Genomic DNA, 21,924 nt, shown 5'->3' with positions numbered 1-21,924 from the left:
CCCCCCCTTTTACACAGATTTATTTTAGTCAATGGTTTCATTTTAAACTCTTAACTCGGAATCTTAACAAATAAATCTTAGTGAAAGAAATTGTACAATACGAATAAGTTATATATTTTTTGTAATTTTAATAGAAATTGAAACAATTCTCAAAAGTTTCAGTTTAAACCAGTTTAAGTTTTCATGTATAGATTGTGTAGACACACATACCAAAGGGAAGACAAATGATCAGGCTTCACAGTTACTATGCAGACGGAAAACTTCTGTTCTTAAAGAGGGGAAAAAAACAAGGTACATAGAAACAGCTTTATTTCATATAGTATTGCTTTCAGAACAATTAATCACACACACGTATACATACTATATATATATCAACAATTATCTTTATCGGAGACATCCTGTTCATGCAAAGAGAAACACTTAATCTGAATTATTATAAACATTAATGTAATGAGACTCCTCTGCCTCTGTCTGAATAGATGAAATTGGCAAGAATGTGACATGAAGAGGACCAGACTGGAAAGATCAGCACGTGTTATAAAAAAGAAAATACTGTTTTCAGTGGAAGCTGTATATGATCACAGTGCATAAATTAAATCACAGTTTCAACAGTCAATACTGTTATTGTGTTATTCATCAGAGAGAAGCTGTGATATTTGATCAGGTATGCTGGGACCAGAGGAAGCGATCGCAGCGCTCCAGCATCGTCAGGATCATCGCTCTACAAATGAAAACCAAAGGAGAGGCATTAGATACCACTAACACTATCAGATCCTAGATGTCTAAGTATATAATGGACAAACTCATGAGAGCTGTTACTTTAAGCAACATTCACACAGTTTAGTTCAATATCCATATATCAGACAAGGATTTTTTTCCCTCTACAAACATAACTCCTCGTTCCTGGGTGGTTCTTAGTGTGTAACTGTCACCCTGACCCACCTCTGCCTCTTCTCCGTGACTCTCAGCAGCTCACACACCAGTTTGGACTGTGGTGAAAGGCTCAGCTGCACCCCACAGTCCTCCACGATGGCCAAGGCGCGGTCGGGCCCGGCCGTCCGGGCCAGCATCAGCGTCAGGCTCTCTGGACTGATCTTCCTGTCGCAGTCCGCTGAGCCGTTGGACCAACCGTTCCCATTCACCCCGACGCCCCGCTCCGAGTCCCCCCCACTGGAACACTGCTGTGATAACTGGATCAAGAGCTTCCACTCCTCCAACGACTGGGGCTCCAGGCCTGGAAAATAAAACATGGATGAGATTTTAACTCACTGGGTGAGAGTCCACATCGAGGAATGTGATGCTTCCAACACGTATCTGAGGAATTCATCCTTTTTATATAATTCACAATATATAATTCCTTTAGAGAATAATTTTACTGTCTGAAAGTATGAAGTCAGGAGGTCACAATAGTAGAAATTTAAACTTTGACACAATTAAACAACAAAATATGATGAAGATGACACCCTGATGTTTCAGATAGAAGCAAGAAGATGATCGACCTTCACCTAGAACACGATTCCATGGAAATCAAACAAATAAAATGAGCAAAGAACTCAATCTATCATGAGTAAAACTAAGAAAAATCATTTTTGACAAAGCGTAAACACATATTTAGTTTTACCCTCAGGTTCCTCCAGCAGACTGATGTCGTCCAGCTGACAGATGGTGGAGAATGCTTCTGAGCGGCGCTGCAGCTCACAACAGAGGTACAGGTAGCCTGTCCAGTACCTGCACGCAGACGAGACACCATCCGCAAGGTTACAGCAACGTCAAATCAAATGGAATAATCCAGACCTGTGGATTCAGACAGAATGAGAAGCACCCGTGGCCGCGACACGTCTCTGCCATCTTCTGCTTGGAGGGCAGATCTGCAGGGAGACGGATCAGGAGAGACAGGAGGCGCCCGTAACCCCAGCTGAAGCAGTGGGAATGCCACCTGCAGTGGAATCACATGCATTCACTCAGTGAATTAAACTGCCGTGGTTAACTTCACATCCATCCAAAAGTATTTCTAGTACTTTGGTTGTTTTCTTGACTCAAACTGAAAACTTACAGATCAATTTTACTTTTCACACATAAATTTGAACCAGACCTTGGCTGCCCGTCGGGAGTCAGGGTGTCATAATGTTTAGGAGCATCATGGGTAAGTGCCAGCTCGAGCCAATCCTGCCTCAGCGATTCTGGGTCAAGAAGAGACTGCAAAAACGACAGTCTGTAGGAAGAAAAAGTGTCAAAAACGAGTCTTCTTTTCTGTTTTTATTTGGCAGAAACATGAGACAGATGTTGTACCTCTGTTCCTCAGCTCGTGATTGGACCAAATTATCCAGGTATGCCAGAAAGTGTCTCTGCTGAGCCATGGTCATGACATCAGCAGGAGTTATTGTTTGGTAGAACTGGGAGAAGAGTCGTACAGCCGCCTCGCCGTGCTTCTCATACAGCCTTCATAACAGAGAATTCATCCATCCATCACTACGGCCATGTGTGTGTGTTTGTATGTGATCAAGTGAAACAGGTGTGTGTGTGTGCTGACCTGTGTAGGTGAGCAAGGAGGGGAGGGGAGCTCCAGGGCTGCAGCTCTCTCAGACTCCGTAGCGATCGCAGCAAATCCCCTCTCTGGATCACCTCCACCACCTTACTAGACCGAGTGACTTCTACGGAGGAGGAGAGGCTGACGATTTAATTTGTAGCTTCAATGAGATGAGTACCAGGGATTTATGGGCCTCTGGTTTCAATGTAGAGATACTGGCTGAACCTGGATCTCAAAAGGTGGATTAAAAGTAATGAATACAAACTAATGCAGATTGTTGTCTGAAGGCTATCTCTGCAACAAAACACAATCATCAGCATCAACAGCACAACCTTAAAGAAACATAAAGCAGGACAATTTACGCTGTAAAAAGATGCAGATATTCTTGAAATTGTTCTCGATGACAGAAAAAAAGTTTGGTTGTCTGTATACAGCATGACGTGGCCGGTACGATGTGATACAGACAAACAATTAATCCAAAATATGTTTCTGAAAATATTTTAGGGCAGTGAAAATGTTTGGTTGTTCCTTGATCAGCACCTCCTTATTTTACAGTGTGAGGTTTTATTTTAATCTATTTCACAATTCAGGAAAATATATGCTTCACAGACATTTTCTTTAGAGTTAAAGCCTTTTTCTTCTAAAACATTTCAGCCACAATGTTTTAATGCTGAACAATGATGCATTAGAAACAAAACCCTTTCCGAGTCAGGTAATCCTTACTTGAAAAAAAAATTCAATGATGAATAAAATTTAAATGGCTATTACCTGATTGAATCCTGAAACAGGAACAAAGTTTCTGTTTTACAACTTGACAGTTTAAATGTGTGAATTAACTAATCTGAAAAATTTCTTGTCAACTTTTCTTCTAAACAGTTGCTGATCAATTGTTCAATTTTTGTTTCTTTAAACATGTTTAATGTTTATCTCAAACATACAGTATTATTCTTTGGTTTTCAAAATGTGAAAAAAAATGACAGAAATGGTGAAGCGTCTGACCTAGCATGGCCTCCATGAAGGAGCTCTGCACCTCCGGCTGGTCCTGATGACAGAGCAGACACATTCTCCTCACGCGCTCCTGATCCAGCAGGAAGAAGTAGCGCCGCAGGAAGGTCGTGCATCCCAGCGCTTGTTCCTTCTCCTGCTTCCTGAAGCAGCTCAGCTCAGTGTAGAGCGTCGCCAGCTGGGTGATGTAATCCAGGAGATCTGGAGGTATGGGTTTAGGAGACGCCACGCGAACAGGCTCTGAATGGGTGTTGCCAGAAAACTCTGACTCCTTCTCAGGGGAGTCACACTGGTCCCGATTTTCTCCAACCTCAGGACAGTCTGCTCTCTTCTCCTCCTCTTCCTCTTTAAGGGTCTCCGTTGTCATCTTCTCTTGCTGCTCTGAGCTGGAGTTTAGACCATCTCCCTCCCATCTCCCTTCTCCTGGAGCATCCACCTGTGAATCGCTCGAAGGAGGTGATTCCTGTCCTACGGGTCCGAGTATTCGCTCCAGCACCGGAAGCCACTCCAGCAGAGTTTCTGTCAGGCAGACGGGATCCAGAAGCACCAAAGGATCTTGGATCTGGGAGCTGGGGTAGGATATATACACAGAGTTGTGAGTTCAGGTTCTGTTATTAAAACCAATAAAGGTAAAATGTTGAGAGTGGAAACTTACATAGCTCTCTCTGTGGCTGATCGGAGTTCCTGCATGTCGGCTTCTGCGTTTGGAACATCATCGTAAACTCTGTGAAGATGGATATAATTAATTCATCGGTGCAGATTTTTAGCTCAAAACTGTCTTAAACAAAAACAAACAGATGTATTTTGTTCCAAGTAAAAACTGAACACAGTCCACTTAAACGTGTCTCAAATTACTCGCTGTCCATTTCCTCCCCGTATGGAACTGTAGCGTCTGCCTGGCTGCCCTCTCTGAATTCAGGTCGTTGCCTGAGCTCAGAGTTCATCTGCAAGGTGTTGATCTTCTCTGTAGTCTTCTTAACAAAACTAGAAACACTGAGAAAAAGAATGTAGAATGATAAAACTGTTAGGAAAACATTCCATTACATGGGTCTACAAGCTAACAATTAGAGAGGCAAACAGAATTACATACACATGAGAAATGGTTGAGTGTGAAACTTGGAAATGAAACATGCTACATCCTCCCACACAGACAATGTGACTGTAAAAAAACCAGATGTGAGTCTTGCGTGGAAAGCAGAAGTAAGCCCTCTAAACGTACAGCTCTGCCGGAACAAGAGGTTAGGAGCAGTATTTGTGTATTTATTAAAAGAAGTAAAATCCACAACACATGCGTCTCTTGTGTCTCTGGCTGATCACCTGTCTTTGACAGCCTGTAGAGCCATGCGAGGGGGTTTGGAGCGGAACGCGAGGGGGAGGTGGAACTGCAGGCCTTGCTCGGATCGCTCGGCCTCCACGTGCTCGCCGCTTTGTGGATCTGAATAGAGGTGGGGGCGAGAGCCGGAGGACAAACACAGATGGATGGAACGCTGATGAGGAGTGATGAGAGGTGGAGGACAGAATGCAAGCAGATGGAGCAAAGGTGCCAGACACCACTAGGGACACAACGTAAATTAAATGCTGCCCAATGTTCAAGAACCAAAATGGTGATATACATGTGACACAATGGAACAGACAAGAAACTTGGTGTAAACAGCGTGCACATGGCAACAATTACAGTATTTTCTGCACTATAAGGCGCATCTAAAAGCCTTTACTTTTCTCAAAAACCAACAGTTCGCCATATAATTCGGTGTGCCTTATATATGAAAATAGTTTTAAATAAGCCATTCATTGAAGGTGAACCTTATAATACAGTGTGCCTTACAGCGTGGAAAATACTGTATTTTAATGAATTTTCCTAATAAAGGAACGCTGGAATAAAAACAATGGCCTTATGGACCGACAGTTTCAGAGCACCAGAGCTCAGCAGAGCTACTCTTCAGGAAGTCAAGTGTTTACTAACACAAAAAAAAAGAAAAGGATTTGATGTAAAGACGATAAGAAAGCAGATTTTTTGGTATGTAAAATAATCATAATTTCCTGCTGTTACAGCTTAGTATAGTGTATTAATATGTACAGTGGTACTTCTACTTACGAATGTCTCTACTTACGAAATTTTCTACTGACGAAACTTCTCCGCAGGAAAATATTACCTCTAGTTACGAAAAAAATTTCGACTTACGAAGGGTAAAAATACAGTATGGGCTGATACTCGTGGCTCCCACAGGTTCCTGAACGCAACATTCTCATAGCTGCTCTGCCATTAGCTATTACCTAGTATCTTCCTGGCATCCCATTGGCTAAGAGGGACCTCTGTGTGGGGCTAGACTGGTGTTCATGCAAGGTCCTCGTCATTCGGCACTCGACCCATGACGTGTTATAATAGTTTCACGTAAATATATTCACTTTTAGAGTATTCAACTGTGGACCCCAAGAAAGTGATGGAGAAAAGAGGAAAAGAAAAGACGAAGAAAAGAGTTCTTTTGTCCGTACAAACAAAGCAAGAGATAATAGAAAAGCATGAGAAAGGGATGCGTTTGGTTGATCTCGCCAAAGAATATGGCCGTAATGCATCTACTATCGCCATGTTATTAAAACAAAAGGAAGTTTAAGGAGTTTAAGGCATTGCGTGGGTGGTTGGAGAAGTTCAAAAGGAGGACTGGAATTCACTCTGTTGTTCGGCATCGTGAGATAGGAGTGCATGAACCAAAGAGGGCAAAAAACAATGAGGACAGCAGTTAAAAGGTAAATGACCGTCATTATTATTCTTTACTCTATTCTTTCAAAGTCAAAGTCAGCTTTATTGTTAAATGTACCATATACGCATGACATACAGCACAGATGAAATTGCAGTCCTCTCTGACCCACGGTAGACAGTATAACAGGCAGTACAACACAGACAGTACAACAGGCAGAACAACACAGGTAGTACAACAGGCAGAACAACACAGGTAGTACAACACGGGACAACACACGTAGTACAACACATGCAGGACAACACAGGCAGTACAACACAGGCAGTACAACACATTATGCACAACTCTCATTTGTTGTGTAATAATCTAATCGTAATATGTATTTGTTACATGTTTTGATGCATTTTTATGCTTTATAAAACATTTCTGTCTGAAGTTTTTGGGGCTCGGAACGGATTAGGGCATTTGCATGGAAAACGCGTCTCAATTTACATAATTTTCTACTTACGTAATTTCTTCCGGAACCAATTAATTTCGTAAGTAGAGGTACCACTGTACTTACTAGAAGTACTAAAATGAGACTGTCTGAAAAATGCCCTGCAACTACTAAGATCAACTTTTCTTTTCTAACATGAGTCCTTTATATTTTAAGTGCACATTCATTTTGCGTGTCTTCTTACCGTGATCCACCTGATCGTCCTCCTGCACAAAACTGAACTCCTTAAGGCGCTCCTCCTCCGACGTCGACTGATTAATGATGGAGCTCGTCTCCTCCTCTGACTGACTCCCTCTGCGGCTGATCACACGATAAATCCCACAGTCCAGGATGTTGAAACTCTCCTAGATAAGCAGAATAGAAGCTGCGTGTTAGTTAAAAGAAACAAACATGTACATAAAGGACAAACAGCTCTGCTTTCATGAGAGACAGGTGTTTGATGAGGAATTATTCTCCACAGTGGAGAAATGTTATATTAGATGTTTTTATGTATAATCACAAACACTTGTCCTTCATTAACTGTATTTACAGCATCAGGATTACATGTGAGGAGATGCTGCTTCTCCGGCTGCTGGAGGCCGAGTCCAGAGGCTCCAGTTTAGAAATGACTTCATCCAGCTGGCCGAGTAGCTCAGGGTGAGAACTGGAGCTGAGCTGAGACCGAAGATGTTCAAGGCGGTCGATGGGAATGGACTTCCTGGCCTAAATCAAAGGATGGTAAAAAAAAAAAAAAAAAAGGCTTTAAATAAATCAACTAACTTTAAGGACAAAACAAAGAAAAATCTGGTTGACCTCACTTTAAAATGTCTCAAACCTTTTGACTTTTATCATCACTTGTGTCGTTCTGATTCTTTATGTACGTTGAGAACATCACTGAGTTGATGACTGAGATCTGAGCAATACCACTCTGTCTTCAGTCAATAAAAAAGACTCCTGAACACGTCTGTGATTTTTATGTTTAGGCTATTCAAGATCAAATTGAGTCCAGACAACAGTCGAATCTAGGAGTAAACAGACATGTACACTTGGCAGCGATAGCCGCCTTACCCTGCTGGTAGTGATGGAGTGCTGGAACATACAGCAGACCGAAGCGGCCAGAGACCAGGACTCGCGCCGTAGCAGGCGCTCAACGCAGCGCTCAACAGTCAGCAAAGAGAGGTGAGACAGACAGCCGCTGGCGTGAAGACAGAACAGCTCGTTGCGGTAAACCGCAATATCAACTAGATCTACAAGAGAAGAGCAAAAATCAAAAAGAAACAACAGGAGTGGGTGATCAAATTTTAAACCATTAAAAATGACAACTAGTTTGACCTCATTTTGCTAGTTTTTCAAGCACACCTTTGACTTCCGTCCACAGAAGCACTTGTCCATTCTGAGGAGTGAAGATATATATGGCTGAGTCCGTCCAGGTCAGCAGGTTTTGGTCTCTGCATGAAGAAATGAAGTTAACTGCTCTAATATGGATGTGATTTAAAAAGCCCAACCCAAAACAACAGTGACAATCTTAGAAACTCGAACAATAAAACTCTAACAATAGATAGATAGATAATGAAACTCTATCTATCTATCTATCTATCTATCTATCTATCTATCTATCTATCTATCTATCTATCTATCTATCTATCTATCTATCTATCTATCTATCTATCTATCTATCTATCTATCTATCTATCTATCTATCTATCTATCTATCTATCTATCTATCTATCTATCTATCTATCTATCTATCTAACAATGATATGAAAACTTACCCCAGATAGATTAGTCTTGGGAAGGCGACGGACTGGGAGCTCTTGTGCTCTGGGTTGTAATGTGGCTCATTTCTGCAGGCAGAACAGGACAACAGGAAGATTAGGAGTTAGGAATAAAACAACTAAACTAAAAGTAGGACAAGTCACTACCTGTGAGTGATGAGAGGGAGAGGAGGACAGGCCAGCAGCTGCTTGAACTGATGTGTGCTCAGAACCTCACCATTAAAACTGGCCTCCCATATTCGGGACCCTGGCCGGGCGCAGTAGAGCAAGGGGGGTTGCCCCACTGACAACCCTCTGCTCTGAGGGAAAAAACAAGCTCCATACTCCCCGTCACGCTCCTTGTTCCCGACACGCCAGAACTTCTCCCTGCAGACAGACGGACAAACGATGAGCTCCTCATCAGGGAACATGTTTAGCTGCTTTAAGAACCAGATGTAGGAAACACAGTCTTTATTAATGACTGAACACCTTCACAGCAGATTCAGTTGAAGACTTGCTTTTCCATCAGAATGTATAAAGAAAACTGAAGAAAAAATATAGAAGCTCACAAGACCAATGAGATTAATGATAGCTTTGAAATAATAAAAAAAATTGGATAGTGTTTCCTGGCTGGTTGTCACCTGTCCGTGTCACAGAGGTAGCAGCGGCTCAGGGAGGACACCAGCAGCCGGCCGTCCTGGTAGCCAAGCTGAACCACCTTTGAGTCCACAGTGGTGACGGTCTGAACGGGGAACATGAGGAACGCTGATCCCTTCACACAAAGACAACAACATGTCTGATTAATCACCGTTCAGAACGAGATCATGGATGTATAACCTTTTTAGCGGCCACATCTCCGTCACACACGTAGTTAAACAGCAGTCATCACCTTGCCCAGCTTAGAGGATCCTGCACGGAGAAAGGACACCCTGCCTCCCAAGTCCCCGACAAAAACCCGGAGTGCGTTGTTGTCCCAGCAGAGTGCCGTGATGGTCTGACCTCGGTGCTCCCAGGAGATGCCGATTCTCTCTGGACGACCCCGCCGCTCCAGCTGCAGATCCCACACCACCACCAGCCCCTGACTACACACAGACAAACCCCGTCTGTTAGAGCAGAACCACCGGACACACGGACAGGAGACAAGTGGAAAAATGGAGGCTGGTAACAAGAGGGGAATTTTCTTTTTTGGTGGAGTGTGAAACACTTGTTTACTTCTTGGAGAGACTCTAACCTTGTTGCAACAGCGATGAAATCTTCATCATGAGGGCAACATAAGACCTGAGTGATAGATCCCTCCTGAAGAAAAGATAATGCTGCACTTTAGATCCAGAAATCAAATATGAAAACTTTATTACTGCTACATTTATCAGTTTAAAGGACAGAAATCTTTTATTACCTTGTGTGTGAGGATGAGCCTCTGTTTCCAGCCCTCCCTCTGGATCAGGTGTAATCCTCCTGCTGACGTCCCCAAGGTCAGCCATTTCCTAGACACTGCCAGTGAGGTACACTGCAACACATCGGGGTCACATTTAGAGAGCAGGCTCATATGATCAACAGAGACCAGATGGTCGCGATCTGATCTTTATAATAGAACATTTCTCTGCCTTTAAATTCAAGGTTTTTTTTTTAATATTTGGCAAATAAATGAGAAAAATCCTCAATAAATGTAAAAGTCAGGATCCTTTTCATCTTTTTCATTCTGAAGTGGAGTCCTGTCGTGTAAATTAGCTATGATCAATCCTCTGTGTATGATTGTAATATACAACCAGATGGTGAAGCCTACCTTGAGCCTGCCAGAGTCTAATCGGAGAGCAGACAGAAGTTGATCAAGGAGGTCGAACTCTGCCAGTACATGACTGTGGTTCTCTGGTGCAACTGGTATCGGAGGCATTTTCACTGGTGAATTCACACAAAAGAATAAGACAGTCAGTAAAATGTAGAGAAACACACAAGTAGCGTCGCTGGTCTGTCAGAGCTGTGCCGGGTGGAACCTGTGACTCGCTGTTGTGTCCACCAACTCTCTCAAATTGGTCAGCTGTGACTCCACTTTAGGGCAGCCCCACCCTGGTAAAAGCCCCTGAGAGTGTGGCGTGAGATCACTAACATAACAAAGAAACTGACTGACGGATCCAGTTCTGTAATTACCAGACATGTGGAAGACACAACGGCCTGGAAATAAAGGTGATTTTTTTTTTTTTTTCAAATGGAAGGGACTCTTTTTAATTTCACAAAGGCACAGGCCTCATCGTTCAAGGCCGGACTTTAAGAGGAGCAGCTGTTATAAAAATCACTTGAGGTTCCAAGATGTCACATAGTAACCTTCAGTCAGTGATTACAATACATCTTGCGTGTGCTTTTCCAAATGTAACACAGATAACCAGACCTCCTGGTGACACGTATCTCCAGTTACTTGTAGACATCCTTTGTGTTTCTATGAGTTGCTACGAATGTGACTCAGAACAGGCATGAGACAGCATTCCTGGGGAGTTTTAGTTCGTTTTGCAGAGACAAAAGCCTCCAGTTCTGGAACATCAGGGCGTGATGGAATCCATCTAACCCTCTGCCGATGACCAGGGCATCACTGAGGGGCCTGTCCCAATGTGATTCTTGTCCCACAGAGAACCTAGTGCAAATGGGTCTGAGCTACTGGAATCAACTTCTTTGAAGCTTTTGATCCAGATGTGGTGTGACTTAAGTCCAGAGAAGACAGAGAAAACATGTGGCCTTGACAAAGTGAGTCAGTGAGTGAGTGGAATCAATCCACTGGACTAGAACTAAAGAAGAAGAAACTTTCTTGAAGTCCAGTGGACTGATTTAAACAGCTTTGGATGACCGTGACCTGGATGACTGAGAACCTACACAGACAGTCTGTGTTTGAACAACATCTGATGTACAAGTCTGGTTTGGTTTTTCTTTAAGAGGGTGATAATCAGGAATATATTTTATAATCCAGGATCCATTAAAACTAACATTTAGCGCTGGATGAGGGAAGGAAAACAATCACATAACTCTAACCGTCAGTATTATGACACAATCGGCTAACAGGAGGTTAACAAATCATAAACTTTCATTTTAACACCGGTTCTTCTAACGCCGCCGGACCGACCGCCGGTTCTCCGGCTCCGGCTCCCATCGGGTCGATGAGGCCGAACATGGCAGCCCGGGCTGGGGTGAGCCCGCATCACGAGACCCGCCGGTTGACAGCGTCTCCAGGCTTTTCTCCTCACATACACCGTCCACACCCGCTGAAAGCCTCCGGCGGAAACACGACCTGGACGCAGTTGTGTCCACGGTGCGTGTCGGTGGATGAGGTGCGTGTCGGTGGATGAGGTGCGTGTCGGTGGATGAGGTGCGTGTCGGTGGATGAGGTGCGTGTCGGTGGATGACACCCCCGGGAGCAACACGGTTCCTGCTCGGCGTGAAGCTAACATGCTAACCAGCGCAGAGGCTACCGTTCGCCCCCCGTACGTGGGTCGGACTCACCGACGGATCGTGGGGACCCCTCCAGTGGGGTGGGCGCCTTCACGGACGTGTCAAACCAGACGTACTTCACGCAGCTGGGGGAGACACACCGCTCCACGTCCCGCCCGTGTCCCGCATAAGGCTGCCTGTCAGCTGATGAGGACGCTTCCTGAAGCCGTGACGTGTGGCTGGAGGTCGGGTCCAGGAACCCGATCAGCTGATCGGGTCCAGGAACCCGATCAGCTGATCGCAATAACACGATCATAAAGTTGTTTTTGTCCACAGCCACAAAAAATGTTAATCAAGTCTCGAATGCCCCCCCCCCACGTCACTACAGCTCTATTAGTGTCAAAATCTGTGTCATTGCACCAAATATCTTCACAATCGTGGCAGATAGAAAGATGAAAGAAAATGCACATTACTGGGGCAACAGAGGGGATGAAAATGAGATGATGACCTTGACCTTGAGAAAACTAGGTCAAGGTCAAATTTAAACTTTTTTTACAATTTTTTTGCTCATATCTCAGGAACCTGATAAGATAGAAAGACGAAACAAAAAGGCGTAATATTCAGGGAGCAAAGGGGATAAATATTAGATCACAACCTTGACCTTGAAAAATGTAGCCACAAGAGGACACAAGCCAGTGTCTTACTGCGTCGGTCCCAAGCCCGGATAAATACAGAGGGTTGCGTCAGGAAGGGCATCCGGCGTAAAACTTTTGCCAAATCAAACATGCGAATCAAACCTATGACTTCCATACCGGATTGGTCGCGGCCCGGGTTAACAACAACTGCCATCGTTGCTGTTGACCTACAGGGTGCCGGTGGAAACTGGACAACTTTTGGTCGAAGAAGGAGAGGAGGAAAATGTGTTAATCAGACCCTACTACCTGGAGCGTGAATTCTCACGTTATTGTCCTCGCCGTCTACATCCCTCCACGTGCGGACCCTGAGACTGCACGAGAGACCATCTGTGGGACCACCTCTGCTCTTCGGACCCGGCACCCAGAGACACTCGTCATTATCACCGGTGACTTTAACCACGTCACTTTGGACTCATCTCTCCCCACAATGGTCCAGTGTGTAGACTGCCCCACACTGAAGAACAGAACCATCGGTCTGTTCTACACTATTGCTAAGGAGGCATACACCGCTACCCCCCTCCCTCCACTAGGTAAATCAGACCACAACCTAGTGTACCTACAGCCCACCTAGATCCCGCTGGTGAAACGGCTGCCAGCAACAACACGACAGGTCAGGAGGTGGTCCCCGGAAACAGAGGAGATGCTGAGGAACTGCTTCCAGACCACCGCCTGGGATGTCATCGTGGGCTCACATGGGGAGGACATTGAGGGGGCAGCTCAGTGTTTTACAGATTACATGAACTTCTGTGTGGACACCGTGGCCCCTGTCAGGACAGTCAGGTGTTACCCCAACAACAAACCATGGGTAACCAAGGAAGTGAAGGCTGTCCTGAATAGGAAGAAGCGGGCGTTCAGGAGCAAGAACGAGGAGGAGATGAGGAAGGCCCAGAAGGAAGTGAGACTCTGCCTGAGGGAGGCCAAAGAGGCGTACGGGAGGAAGCTGGAAAAACAGCTGGGGTGCAACCAGGTGTGGGAGGTCTGGAATGGGATGAGAACCATCGCCGGACACGGGAAAGGGCACAGCACTGTGGAGGGGAATAGTGAACGAGCGAATGAAGTAAACAGCTTTTTCAATCGTTTTAGCTCCCCCACCACTCCCTGCTCCTCGTCCCAGGCCTCTCCCGGCCCTGCAAACCAGTCCATTGATGCTCCCTCCTCCTGTGCTTCCTCTCTGTCCACCCCTGCCACTTCTCCTGAGCCCACTAGGGATGGAAGTCTATTGACTATTGACAGGTGCCAGTAATGTGATGGGAAGATGGAAAGAGTACTTTGAAGAGTTGATGAACATGGAAAATGAGAGAGAACAAAGACTAGAAGAGGTGAGTGCTGTGGACCAGGAAGTAGCAAAGATTAGTAAGGATGAAGTGAGGAGGGCATTGAAGAGGATGAAGAATGATAAGGCAGTCGGTCCTGATGATATATATACCTGTAGAGGTTTGGAAGTGCCTAGGAGAGGTGGCAGTAGAGTTTCTGACTGGGTTGTTCAACAAGATCTTAGATAGTGAGAAGATGCCTGAGGAATGGAGGAGAAGTGTGCTGGTGCCCATTTCTAAGAACAAGGGAGATGTGCAGAGTTGTGGCAACTACAGAGGAATAAAGCTGATGAGCCATACAATGAAGTTATGGGAGAGAGTAGTGGAAGCTAGACTAAGGGCAGAAGTGAGCATTTGTGAGCAGCAGTATGGTTTCATGTCAAAAAAGAGTACTACAGATGCAGTATTTGCTCTGAGGATGTTGATAGAGAAGTAGAGGTCAGATGGAGCTGCATTGTGTTTTTGTAGATCTGGAGAAAGCTTATGACAGGGTGCCCAGAGAGGAACTGTAGTATTGTATGAGGAAGTCTGGAGTGGCAGAGATGTTAGAGCGGTGCAGGACATGTATGAGGACTGAAAGACGGTGGTGAGGTGTGCTGTAGGTGTGACAGAGGAGTTCAAGGTGGAGGTGGGACTGCATCAGGGATCAGCTCTGAGCCCTTTTAAGTACTTAGGGTCAACAGTCCAGAGCAATGGAGAGTGGGGAAAAGAGGTGAAGAAGCATGTACAGGCAGGATGGAACGGGTGGAGTTTAGTGTCGGGTGTGATGTATGATAGAAGAATTTCAGCTAAAATGAAAGGTGCACAGAACTGGTGAGACCAGCAATGTTGTTTGGTCTAGAGACAGTGTCTCTGAGGAAAAGACAGGAGGCAGAGCTGGAGGTAGCAGAGATGAAGATGCTGAGGTTCTCTCAGGGAGTGACCAGGAATGATAGAATCAGCAATGAGTACATCAGAGGGACAGCACATGTTAGAGGTTTTGGAGATTAAGTCGAGAGGCCAGACTGAAATGGTTTGGACATGTCCAGAGGAGATAGTGAATATATTGGTAGAAGGATGCTGAGTTTTGAACTGCCATGCAGGAGGCCTTGAGGAAGACCAAAGAGGTTTATGGATGTAGTGAAAGAGGACATGAAGGTAGTTGGTGTGAGAGAAGAGGATGCAGAAGACAGGATTAGATGGAGGCAACTGATTCGCTGTGGCGACCCCTGAAGCAAAAGCCGAAAGAAAAAGAAGAACTTTGACTATGAAAAACTTGGTCAAGTTTTAAATTTCACTTTTATACCTTTTTAGGTACACATCTCTGAAACCTGATGAGACATAAACACAAAACAAAAAGCAATATTTTCAGGAAGCCAGAGGGAAAAAATGTGATGACGACCTTCGACTTCGGAAAACTAGGTCAATGTAGGTCAGGGTAAAATTTTGAATTCAGGGGTTTTTGCGGGATGTTAGTCTCTGACTGCCTTGTTCATTAAGTTATCAGTGGCCCCCAAGATCACATGACGTGACAGTGGAATGTTACAGATGGGACCTTTTCCCACGAGGAATGTACTGAGATTCCACAGAGATGCTGGTAGCAGGTCACAGCAGCCAGAGGGTCTCTATGAAGAACTAGAGCCCCTTATGTTCATCAGGTGGATTAATCTGGAGACGTCAGGCATCAGCAGAATGTATCTGTCATATGTTGAACTGAGGCATTTAAACTTCTCGTGTGATTTGGTTGCTGTAAAACTGATATAAATACAGTAGCACATTTAGCAAAAACCAAACACCATGGGGGATGAATGGTTTGCCTTCAGCTGCATTTACGGGAACACACAGTGAGTTGGGGGACGTATGGAACGAAACACTGGGTTATCAGACCATCAAACATTTTACCTCACTTTAATTCAGAGTATCATTTGTGTTCAGTGCAGAGGGTGCAGACATTACACATCAGTGACAGTGTGTCACACACACTAGTGCACTCAAGTGTAAAAAGGTCTACCGTACAGTATTGCTATATTCACTTTGCCTTTTGCTGAATATTTCCTGAAACTCTGAGGCGTCCTTACAAGTCCATCCCTGTGCTGTGTGATGATGAAACATGTTGGCAGCTATCTGCTCGCATCTCACACCACAACCTATTGTCCTGAGTGCCTTTCTGATTTTACATCTGTAATTTGGTCATGCTGCACCATTTAAAAAGTCCCATTAACCATTACAGCCAGCAATCGCTTAAACACTGATAAAACACAAACAAAAAGGAAAAAACTGATAGTTATCTGTGACAGAGATGTATTCAGTCTCTGTTTTACAGCTGCAGCAGCATCCACCTAGCGTGTATCCTCACTAAACCCCTCTGAACCACGGTCCATCCATAAGGGTGTGATCTGTGGTCTCTTCACAGCAGTCTGCAGTACCTTCACAGGACAACTGTTCAATTGTTCACGTTTTTCGATTTCCTCATTCTGTCTTTGACAAGCAGCCGCTCTCATGTTTTTCTCAGCATGCGACGGGTTTGCCAAATGTGGAACTTGCTGTAGGCGGCCTGCAACATATCCTCCAAATGTCCTGTGAGCTGTGGAAACATCAAACACATTAACATAAGCGGCACCTGCTGTAAGACACTGTGTTAACACCCATAGTTGACAGGCTTACATTTGTACTCAAGTACTGACGCTGAATTTTCTCTTGAAATGGTCGAAGTTTAGTTATCTGGAATTTCTCCAGGTTTGACTTCATTTTTATTACCTAAAATTGAAGAAAGTATGCAGGTGAAGTATGGCAGATGGGATTATTGGGTCAGCAAAACAAGCAAACTTACTCAAATGTAGTGTAAGTACTTAAAGTACTTGATCTGACAAAATATAATACATGGTCACCTCTAATACCAACATATACAAATATCTGTGTAGGTTCTCAGTCATCCAGGTCATGGTTATCCAAAAGCTGTTGAGTCGATCCACTCTACGTTAAGAAAGTTCTTGAAGACGTTTCGTCTCTCATCCAAGAGACTTCTTCAGTTCTGAAGAACTCAACAGCTTTTGGACTACATATACCAATGGACAAGTTAATATCAAAATATAACACAGTTAATACCTTCTCCTCCAAAAATGGAGAGTTTACAGGAAAGCATGACCAGAAGTGTCTTAACAACTCCCCAGCTGCCGCATAAAGATGCTTCAACTCTCCTTGAACCTCAGTCGGTATCATCTCTGGAAAAAAAAAAAAGAGAGAGAAGTGCATCCACTTTAAACCCTTAGCATCTAAAAATTTACTAGACGAATGTAGAATTGAATAATACTATGAATCATCTGTGAATAATTCAGTCATCATGTCTACTGTTCTCAGTCATCTGTGCAGTAATCTCTATTATCTCAGCATCCTCTCACCCTGTGGAGGTACTACGGACTCCCACTGGCCACCAGCTTTCACAGTGAAAAATATTAATGGTGTCTAGTTGCAGAAAACACACTCACGATTTATAGTTTGCTGTGTTCCTTGTCGCATGAGGACACCACCTGGAGAAAGAGCAGTGATGGCAGAACTGGCTGCTGTGCTGGACATTACCTGCAAAAAGTGATATGAGGCAGGTAAGTCTTGGTGGAGGAGGTGTGCCATTCACCAATGACACTATATGAAGGTCTAAGGTGCTCTGTTTGTTGACAGAGATGAAGTGTTTATCATCTCACCTGAGTGAGGTTGGGTTTGTAATTGATCATCTCATTCCGTATGAAGTTGACAGAGTTAATGATATCCTGGCTGGTCTTATAGTGTTGGGACTGAAGTGGCACAGGACCATGAGCGTACCTTATCAAAAAAGAGAAGGAGACATATTAATTTACATCATGTCACTGTAAATTCAACTGCAGATGCATAAAACAAGAAGGAAATTTCATTCTTGAACAATTTTTATCAGTTGAAGGACAAAAAGGAAGCTGGAAGAGCATCTGTTCCTCTCTACCTGGGATTTCATACAGCTGTGTTACTGGTTTAAGAGATTATAATCGCTGGCTGGACCTCAATGACAGAAACCTATCTGACTTGTAATTGAAATGAAAAAATATACTGTATTTCAAACAGTATTCTATTTGTTGGAAATGAGACACATTCATAAGATTTTAGCCTTTCTTTTAACTCTGTATGGTTTACCTTTAGCCTAAGTTATACATCCTTTGTGCCTGTTGCTGCGCAACAAAGGAAAAAAGGCATAAAGATGTGATTCAACATACTAGTAGTTAATATTAGTGGATTTTATGACAAAAATGTTGCATTAATCTATCCATAATAATCAATGCACTAATCATGTTACATACATTTTAGGTCATGAGACTGTAACTTACTCAGAAAAAAAACTAACAGACTATACCTGTCAGACTTCTTGAGGTTTAGTGCAACTGTTTTTGGTCTGTTTCCCCCTTGCAGATCTTCGTATTCCAAGGCTTCTTGTAATTTAACCTTAGAGAGAAACCAGAAAAAAGTGAATCTTACAGAGTCTTGACTCTCTTTAGAAAACTGTCCTGAGTCATTATACCTTTTTAATAGGAGGCTGGAAGAAGTCAGAATCCCTGGAGTTTCCATCTGTGCTGCTTGTTTCACTCCCTTGGTCAGTTTGTGTTTCCCTGTAGCAATATCATAGTTAAGCATTTATAACACTGAATACGGAACATGTTTTTCAAAAATGTCTTTACCCCTTGCGTGAACCTGCTGCCAGGACCATTGCACTGTGATGGTTAAACCGTTTAATAATGGCAGCATTGCTGCTCTCCTTCACCGTCCTGTTTGACTTAGAGGTTGATGGTAATGTTGTGGAAGCTCCATAACCCTGCAGAAGAGACAATAACATGTTTTGAGGATATAAAACAAAACAAAAAAATAAAGCTGATCAACACAGACATGTATTTGATGAAGTAGCTGTAACTCTTCACAAAATCTCACCTCATCTAATGTTTTGTCTTCTAGTGACAAGAGGTTGACCAAAGGATTCTTCACTCCTTGAACCACCAAAGACTTTAACCCTGCATGAGATAGATTGAAGACTTTTACATATGAAAACAGATCTGTGGATTAGTGATTTTAATCTCATTATCAACATATAACATGTTCTGACAATGCCAGATTCTGCATGAGTTGCATCTGAGAACATATGTAAAGTCTGTAAAGTCCTACCCTTTTCATCCTGTTTGGCACACTCTGAGAAGATGTCCTGTGTTCCCGTGTTGATGCGGTCTCTGTGAAAATAATGGGACTGAAAAAAACGTGTCCAGAACTCCTTCTCCGTCAGGTTATGAGGCACATTTTCGCCGTACTTCTGCTTCACTGCAAGCACAAATCAAGAAAAGAGAATTGTGTTCTGTCCAATATTTCATGTAATCAATGAGGAGCAGCAGTTGTACAATGCACATTAGTAACTGAGAAGAACAGGAATGCAGCACATTCTTGGACTAATAGAAAAAGAGTTGACTGTGAAGCCAGTCCTCCACTTTTGGCAAAGTCACTCTTTTGGCATGAAAATTTGAACATGTGGCAGTCTCTTCTGGTTTGCTATAACTGTTAGAGCTGAGGTAACAACTAAAAAGCTGACATGTGCTCAGTTACCTGCAGGGTATGTTCTGAAGATGGATTCAATGATGTCAGCTGTCAGATTATACCTCAAGCCGTTGCAGCCATCTGTCTGAGGTCGAATGTCAGCCTAGAAATTACAGATACAAATTCTCCATCAACTATGAAATTTAAGAATACACTGTTTTATCCAATACTTACCAGAAAGGCTCCAGATATACCAACTTCCTGTTTGCTGTTGTTTAGTGTGGAATCTGTGTTGTTGATGTCTCCAAGACGGTTGGCCCAGAATTCATCAGCACTGATCACCTGGCTCACCACGAGATCTTTGTATAACTGGAAAAGCAATGGATCTTCTTGCAGCATCCTAAAAATAAAATCAAAGAGCAGAATGCAAAAAGTTGAGCAATTTTCTCATACACATTTTTAGTATCAAGACATTGTTAGTTGCATATCAAATTCAGAAAACTGCACTGATTCACTATAAAGCACCAATGAAGATCATTTAAAACTATCCGTCCATCTTCTTGTAGAGTACAGCCTCTTACAGGCCTTGTGTGCCATCTTACATGTCTTGAGGCAGTTTTGTTTTGTTTTTTTACTACAGAGGATACACATTTTTTGAAATGGGTCCAAGTTTTCATTTAAGTTGGGCACTGTTGATTAATATTAAAAACAAATCACATTGCTCAAGTAGTGCCTATATGTGCGTTTGTTGTTGTTGTTATTGTTTTTTACATATTCATTGGGGATGTGAGGTAAACAAACCTAAGAGCAGCATAACTGGAATAGAGCAAAAACTATTATCAGTCAGTGAACATATAACTTATACGTGCAGTGATTGGACTGAAGGTTTATTCAAGTTTTATGGCACAGATGAACAAACACATTATATTTAGCTTTAGCTGGACAGAAGTTCAGCCAGACGGATACATTTATTGCTGGTTTTGGTGTTCCAATTTGATTAAAAGGCCTGGCCTCACCTGTTCTTCTCCTCCAGCTCTTTGTTGGCTTTCTTCTTGAACTTGGGCAGTAGCTGCTGCAGCAATTCTTTGGCAGCCTCTCTGTCTTTCAGTGCACTGCTCTCATTAGAAAAGTGGAATGTGGTACTCTCACCGGTGTGAAGAACCAACTGAAGCTGAATCTTGGCTTTCCCATCTGGACTAATCTTCTGACCTGTTCATATAACAAAGCACATTTTGAGAATACCCATCACCAAGATCTACTTTTGGCACAATACAAATTTTGAGAGCAACCGATACTCACATCGGATATCAGCATACAAGTGACTGATTGTGAAGCGATCTTTACCCTCTGGACCCCAGGCGATACGTTCAGTCATCAGATAAAGGGTTCCATCCTGCTTCCTCTGGCGAACTTTTTTCACTACCAACAACACCTCCTCTGATAGTGATGCCATGGCTCGCACAAACAACTGAGAAACAAAAGAAACTGTCACTGATAATCATTAATAGTCACAAACAGCAGTATAGATCCGAAATTGCACTGAAGAAATAACTAGGCATTAGTAAGAAATAATTCGTGTAACATTGAGTCTTAACCCGTTATTCATTAATTGGTATCTGGAGAATTAACAAGAGCAACATGAAGGGTAGCAGGAATACAGAAAGTACAAATACAAGATTACTGAACATTGATTAAGACTGAAACCAGAACCACGTTATCTGAATGCACCACAGTTCTGAGTAAATGCTAAACTTGTTTAAACGCCTTCATTTTGTCAAGGGTAATGCGCTGTGAACATTATCAAGCCACTGTTTTGTTGACAGGTTTATCACGACAACTTAGCTAACCCGTTAGCTAACGTGAACAATGTAGTAGAGAAAAAGCCTGAAGAAGTGGGGAGTTAACTTATTTTACCTCAGAATAAAAGACGCTGCAACGAGCACGTTAATTTACCTCAGCACATAATCCCGAACTAATGTGTTTCTGAACATACAAAACTCAGAGTGAGTTAGTTATAGCAGAAATCTGACTGCTGTTCCCAGGGAGCGTCCTACGCTGGCTTGTGCGCCGACATAACTGGCAGGTTGTGTGTTACACTAAAAATGTGACGGCTCGACAACGCGACAAAGAATCAGTTCCACAGTCCGATTAACTTGCATATACGTACGGCAAAAATTCACGCATTTTTTTCAACACATTAACACCACCAACACAGATATTTTAATTATTTGTTACTAATAATAATCCTAAAATTTATTGAAACAAACAATATTTTTCAAACGCCAAGCAAAATATTTGAGTTAAATTATTCCAAGCATCAAGACCGCCCTTGTATTAAAAATGATTTAATAATGATGATGTAATGATACAAGAGTAAAGACATCAAGACAAAATAAACAGGATAACAACAACAACAACAACAACAACAACAACAACAACAACAACAACAATAATATTATTATTATTATTCATTTATTCAGGCATTCATTCAGGCATTCATTCAGGCATTCATTCAGCCATTCATTCATTCATTC

At 43.0% G+C, this 21,924-nt stretch overlaps 2 protein-coding genes across 3 annotated transcripts; both read right to left on the bottom strand.

Annotated features, from left to right (window-relative positions):
- Positions 1 to 108: 108 nt before the first annotated feature.
- Positions 109 to 12,089, bottom strand: hps5 (HPS5 biogenesis of lysosomal organelles complex 2 subunit 2). Its single transcript, XM_068313597.1, has 23 exons — positions 11,941 to 12,089; positions 10,241 to 10,353; positions 9,854 to 9,964; positions 9,689 to 9,753; positions 9,347 to 9,539; positions 9,099 to 9,229; positions 8,626 to 8,844; positions 8,476 to 8,547; positions 8,063 to 8,151; positions 7,772 to 7,950; positions 7,268 to 7,426; positions 6,909 to 7,068; positions 4,850 to 4,967; positions 4,388 to 4,525; positions 4,188 to 4,256; positions 3,527 to 4,101; positions 2,531 to 2,651; positions 2,290 to 2,439; positions 2,093 to 2,212; positions 1,823 to 1,936; positions 1,622 to 1,728; positions 943 to 1,234; positions 109 to 721 (listed from the first exon to the last, which is right to left on the bottom strand). The coding sequence occupies exons 2-23, from the start codon at positions 10,346 to 10,348 to the stop codon at positions 661 to 663; spliced, it is 3,351 nt and encodes a 1,116-aa protein (XP_068169698.1). The 5' UTR covers positions 10,349 to 10,353; positions 11,941 to 12,089; the 3' UTR covers positions 109 to 660.
- Positions 12,090 to 15,242: 3,153 nt separating this feature from the next.
- On the bottom strand, positions 15,243 to 21,471 carry gtf2h1 (general transcription factor IIH, polypeptide 1). Of its 2 annotated transcripts, none has more exons than XM_068313167.1 (15): positions 21,305 to 21,453; positions 20,690 to 20,858; positions 20,407 to 20,599; positions 19,625 to 19,790; positions 19,460 to 19,553; positions 19,031 to 19,180; positions 18,800 to 18,879; positions 18,553 to 18,686; positions 18,396 to 18,483; positions 18,231 to 18,319; positions 17,554 to 17,671; positions 17,341 to 17,431; positions 16,961 to 17,076; positions 16,520 to 16,612; positions 15,243 to 16,439 (listed from the first exon to the last, which is right to left on the bottom strand). In XM_068313167.1, exons 2-15 carry the CDS (start codon positions 20,841 to 20,843, stop codon positions 16,353 to 16,355), a joined length of 1,653 nt encoding a protein of 550 aa, XP_068169268.1. In that variant the 5' UTR covers positions 20,844 to 20,858; positions 21,305 to 21,453; the 3' UTR covers positions 15,243 to 16,352. The 2 variants fall into 2 exon arrangements, with proteins under 2 accessions (XP_068169268.1, XP_068169267.1); XM_068313166.1 differs by having other exon boundaries at positions 15,244 to 16,439; positions 21,344 to 21,471.
- Positions 21,472 to 21,924: the final 453 nt, after the last annotated feature.

The sequence above is a fragment of the Antennarius striatus genome, chromosome 4 (assembly GCF_040054535.1).
Source record: "Antennarius striatus isolate MH-2024 chromosome 4, ASM4005453v1, whole genome shotgun sequence".
Classification (NCBI taxonomy): Eukaryota; Metazoa; Chordata; class Actinopteri; order Lophiiformes; family Antennariidae; genus Antennarius; species Antennarius striatus.
Note: the sequence above shows the minus strand (reverse complement) of the source record. Positions and strands in the feature narration are given on the sequence as shown.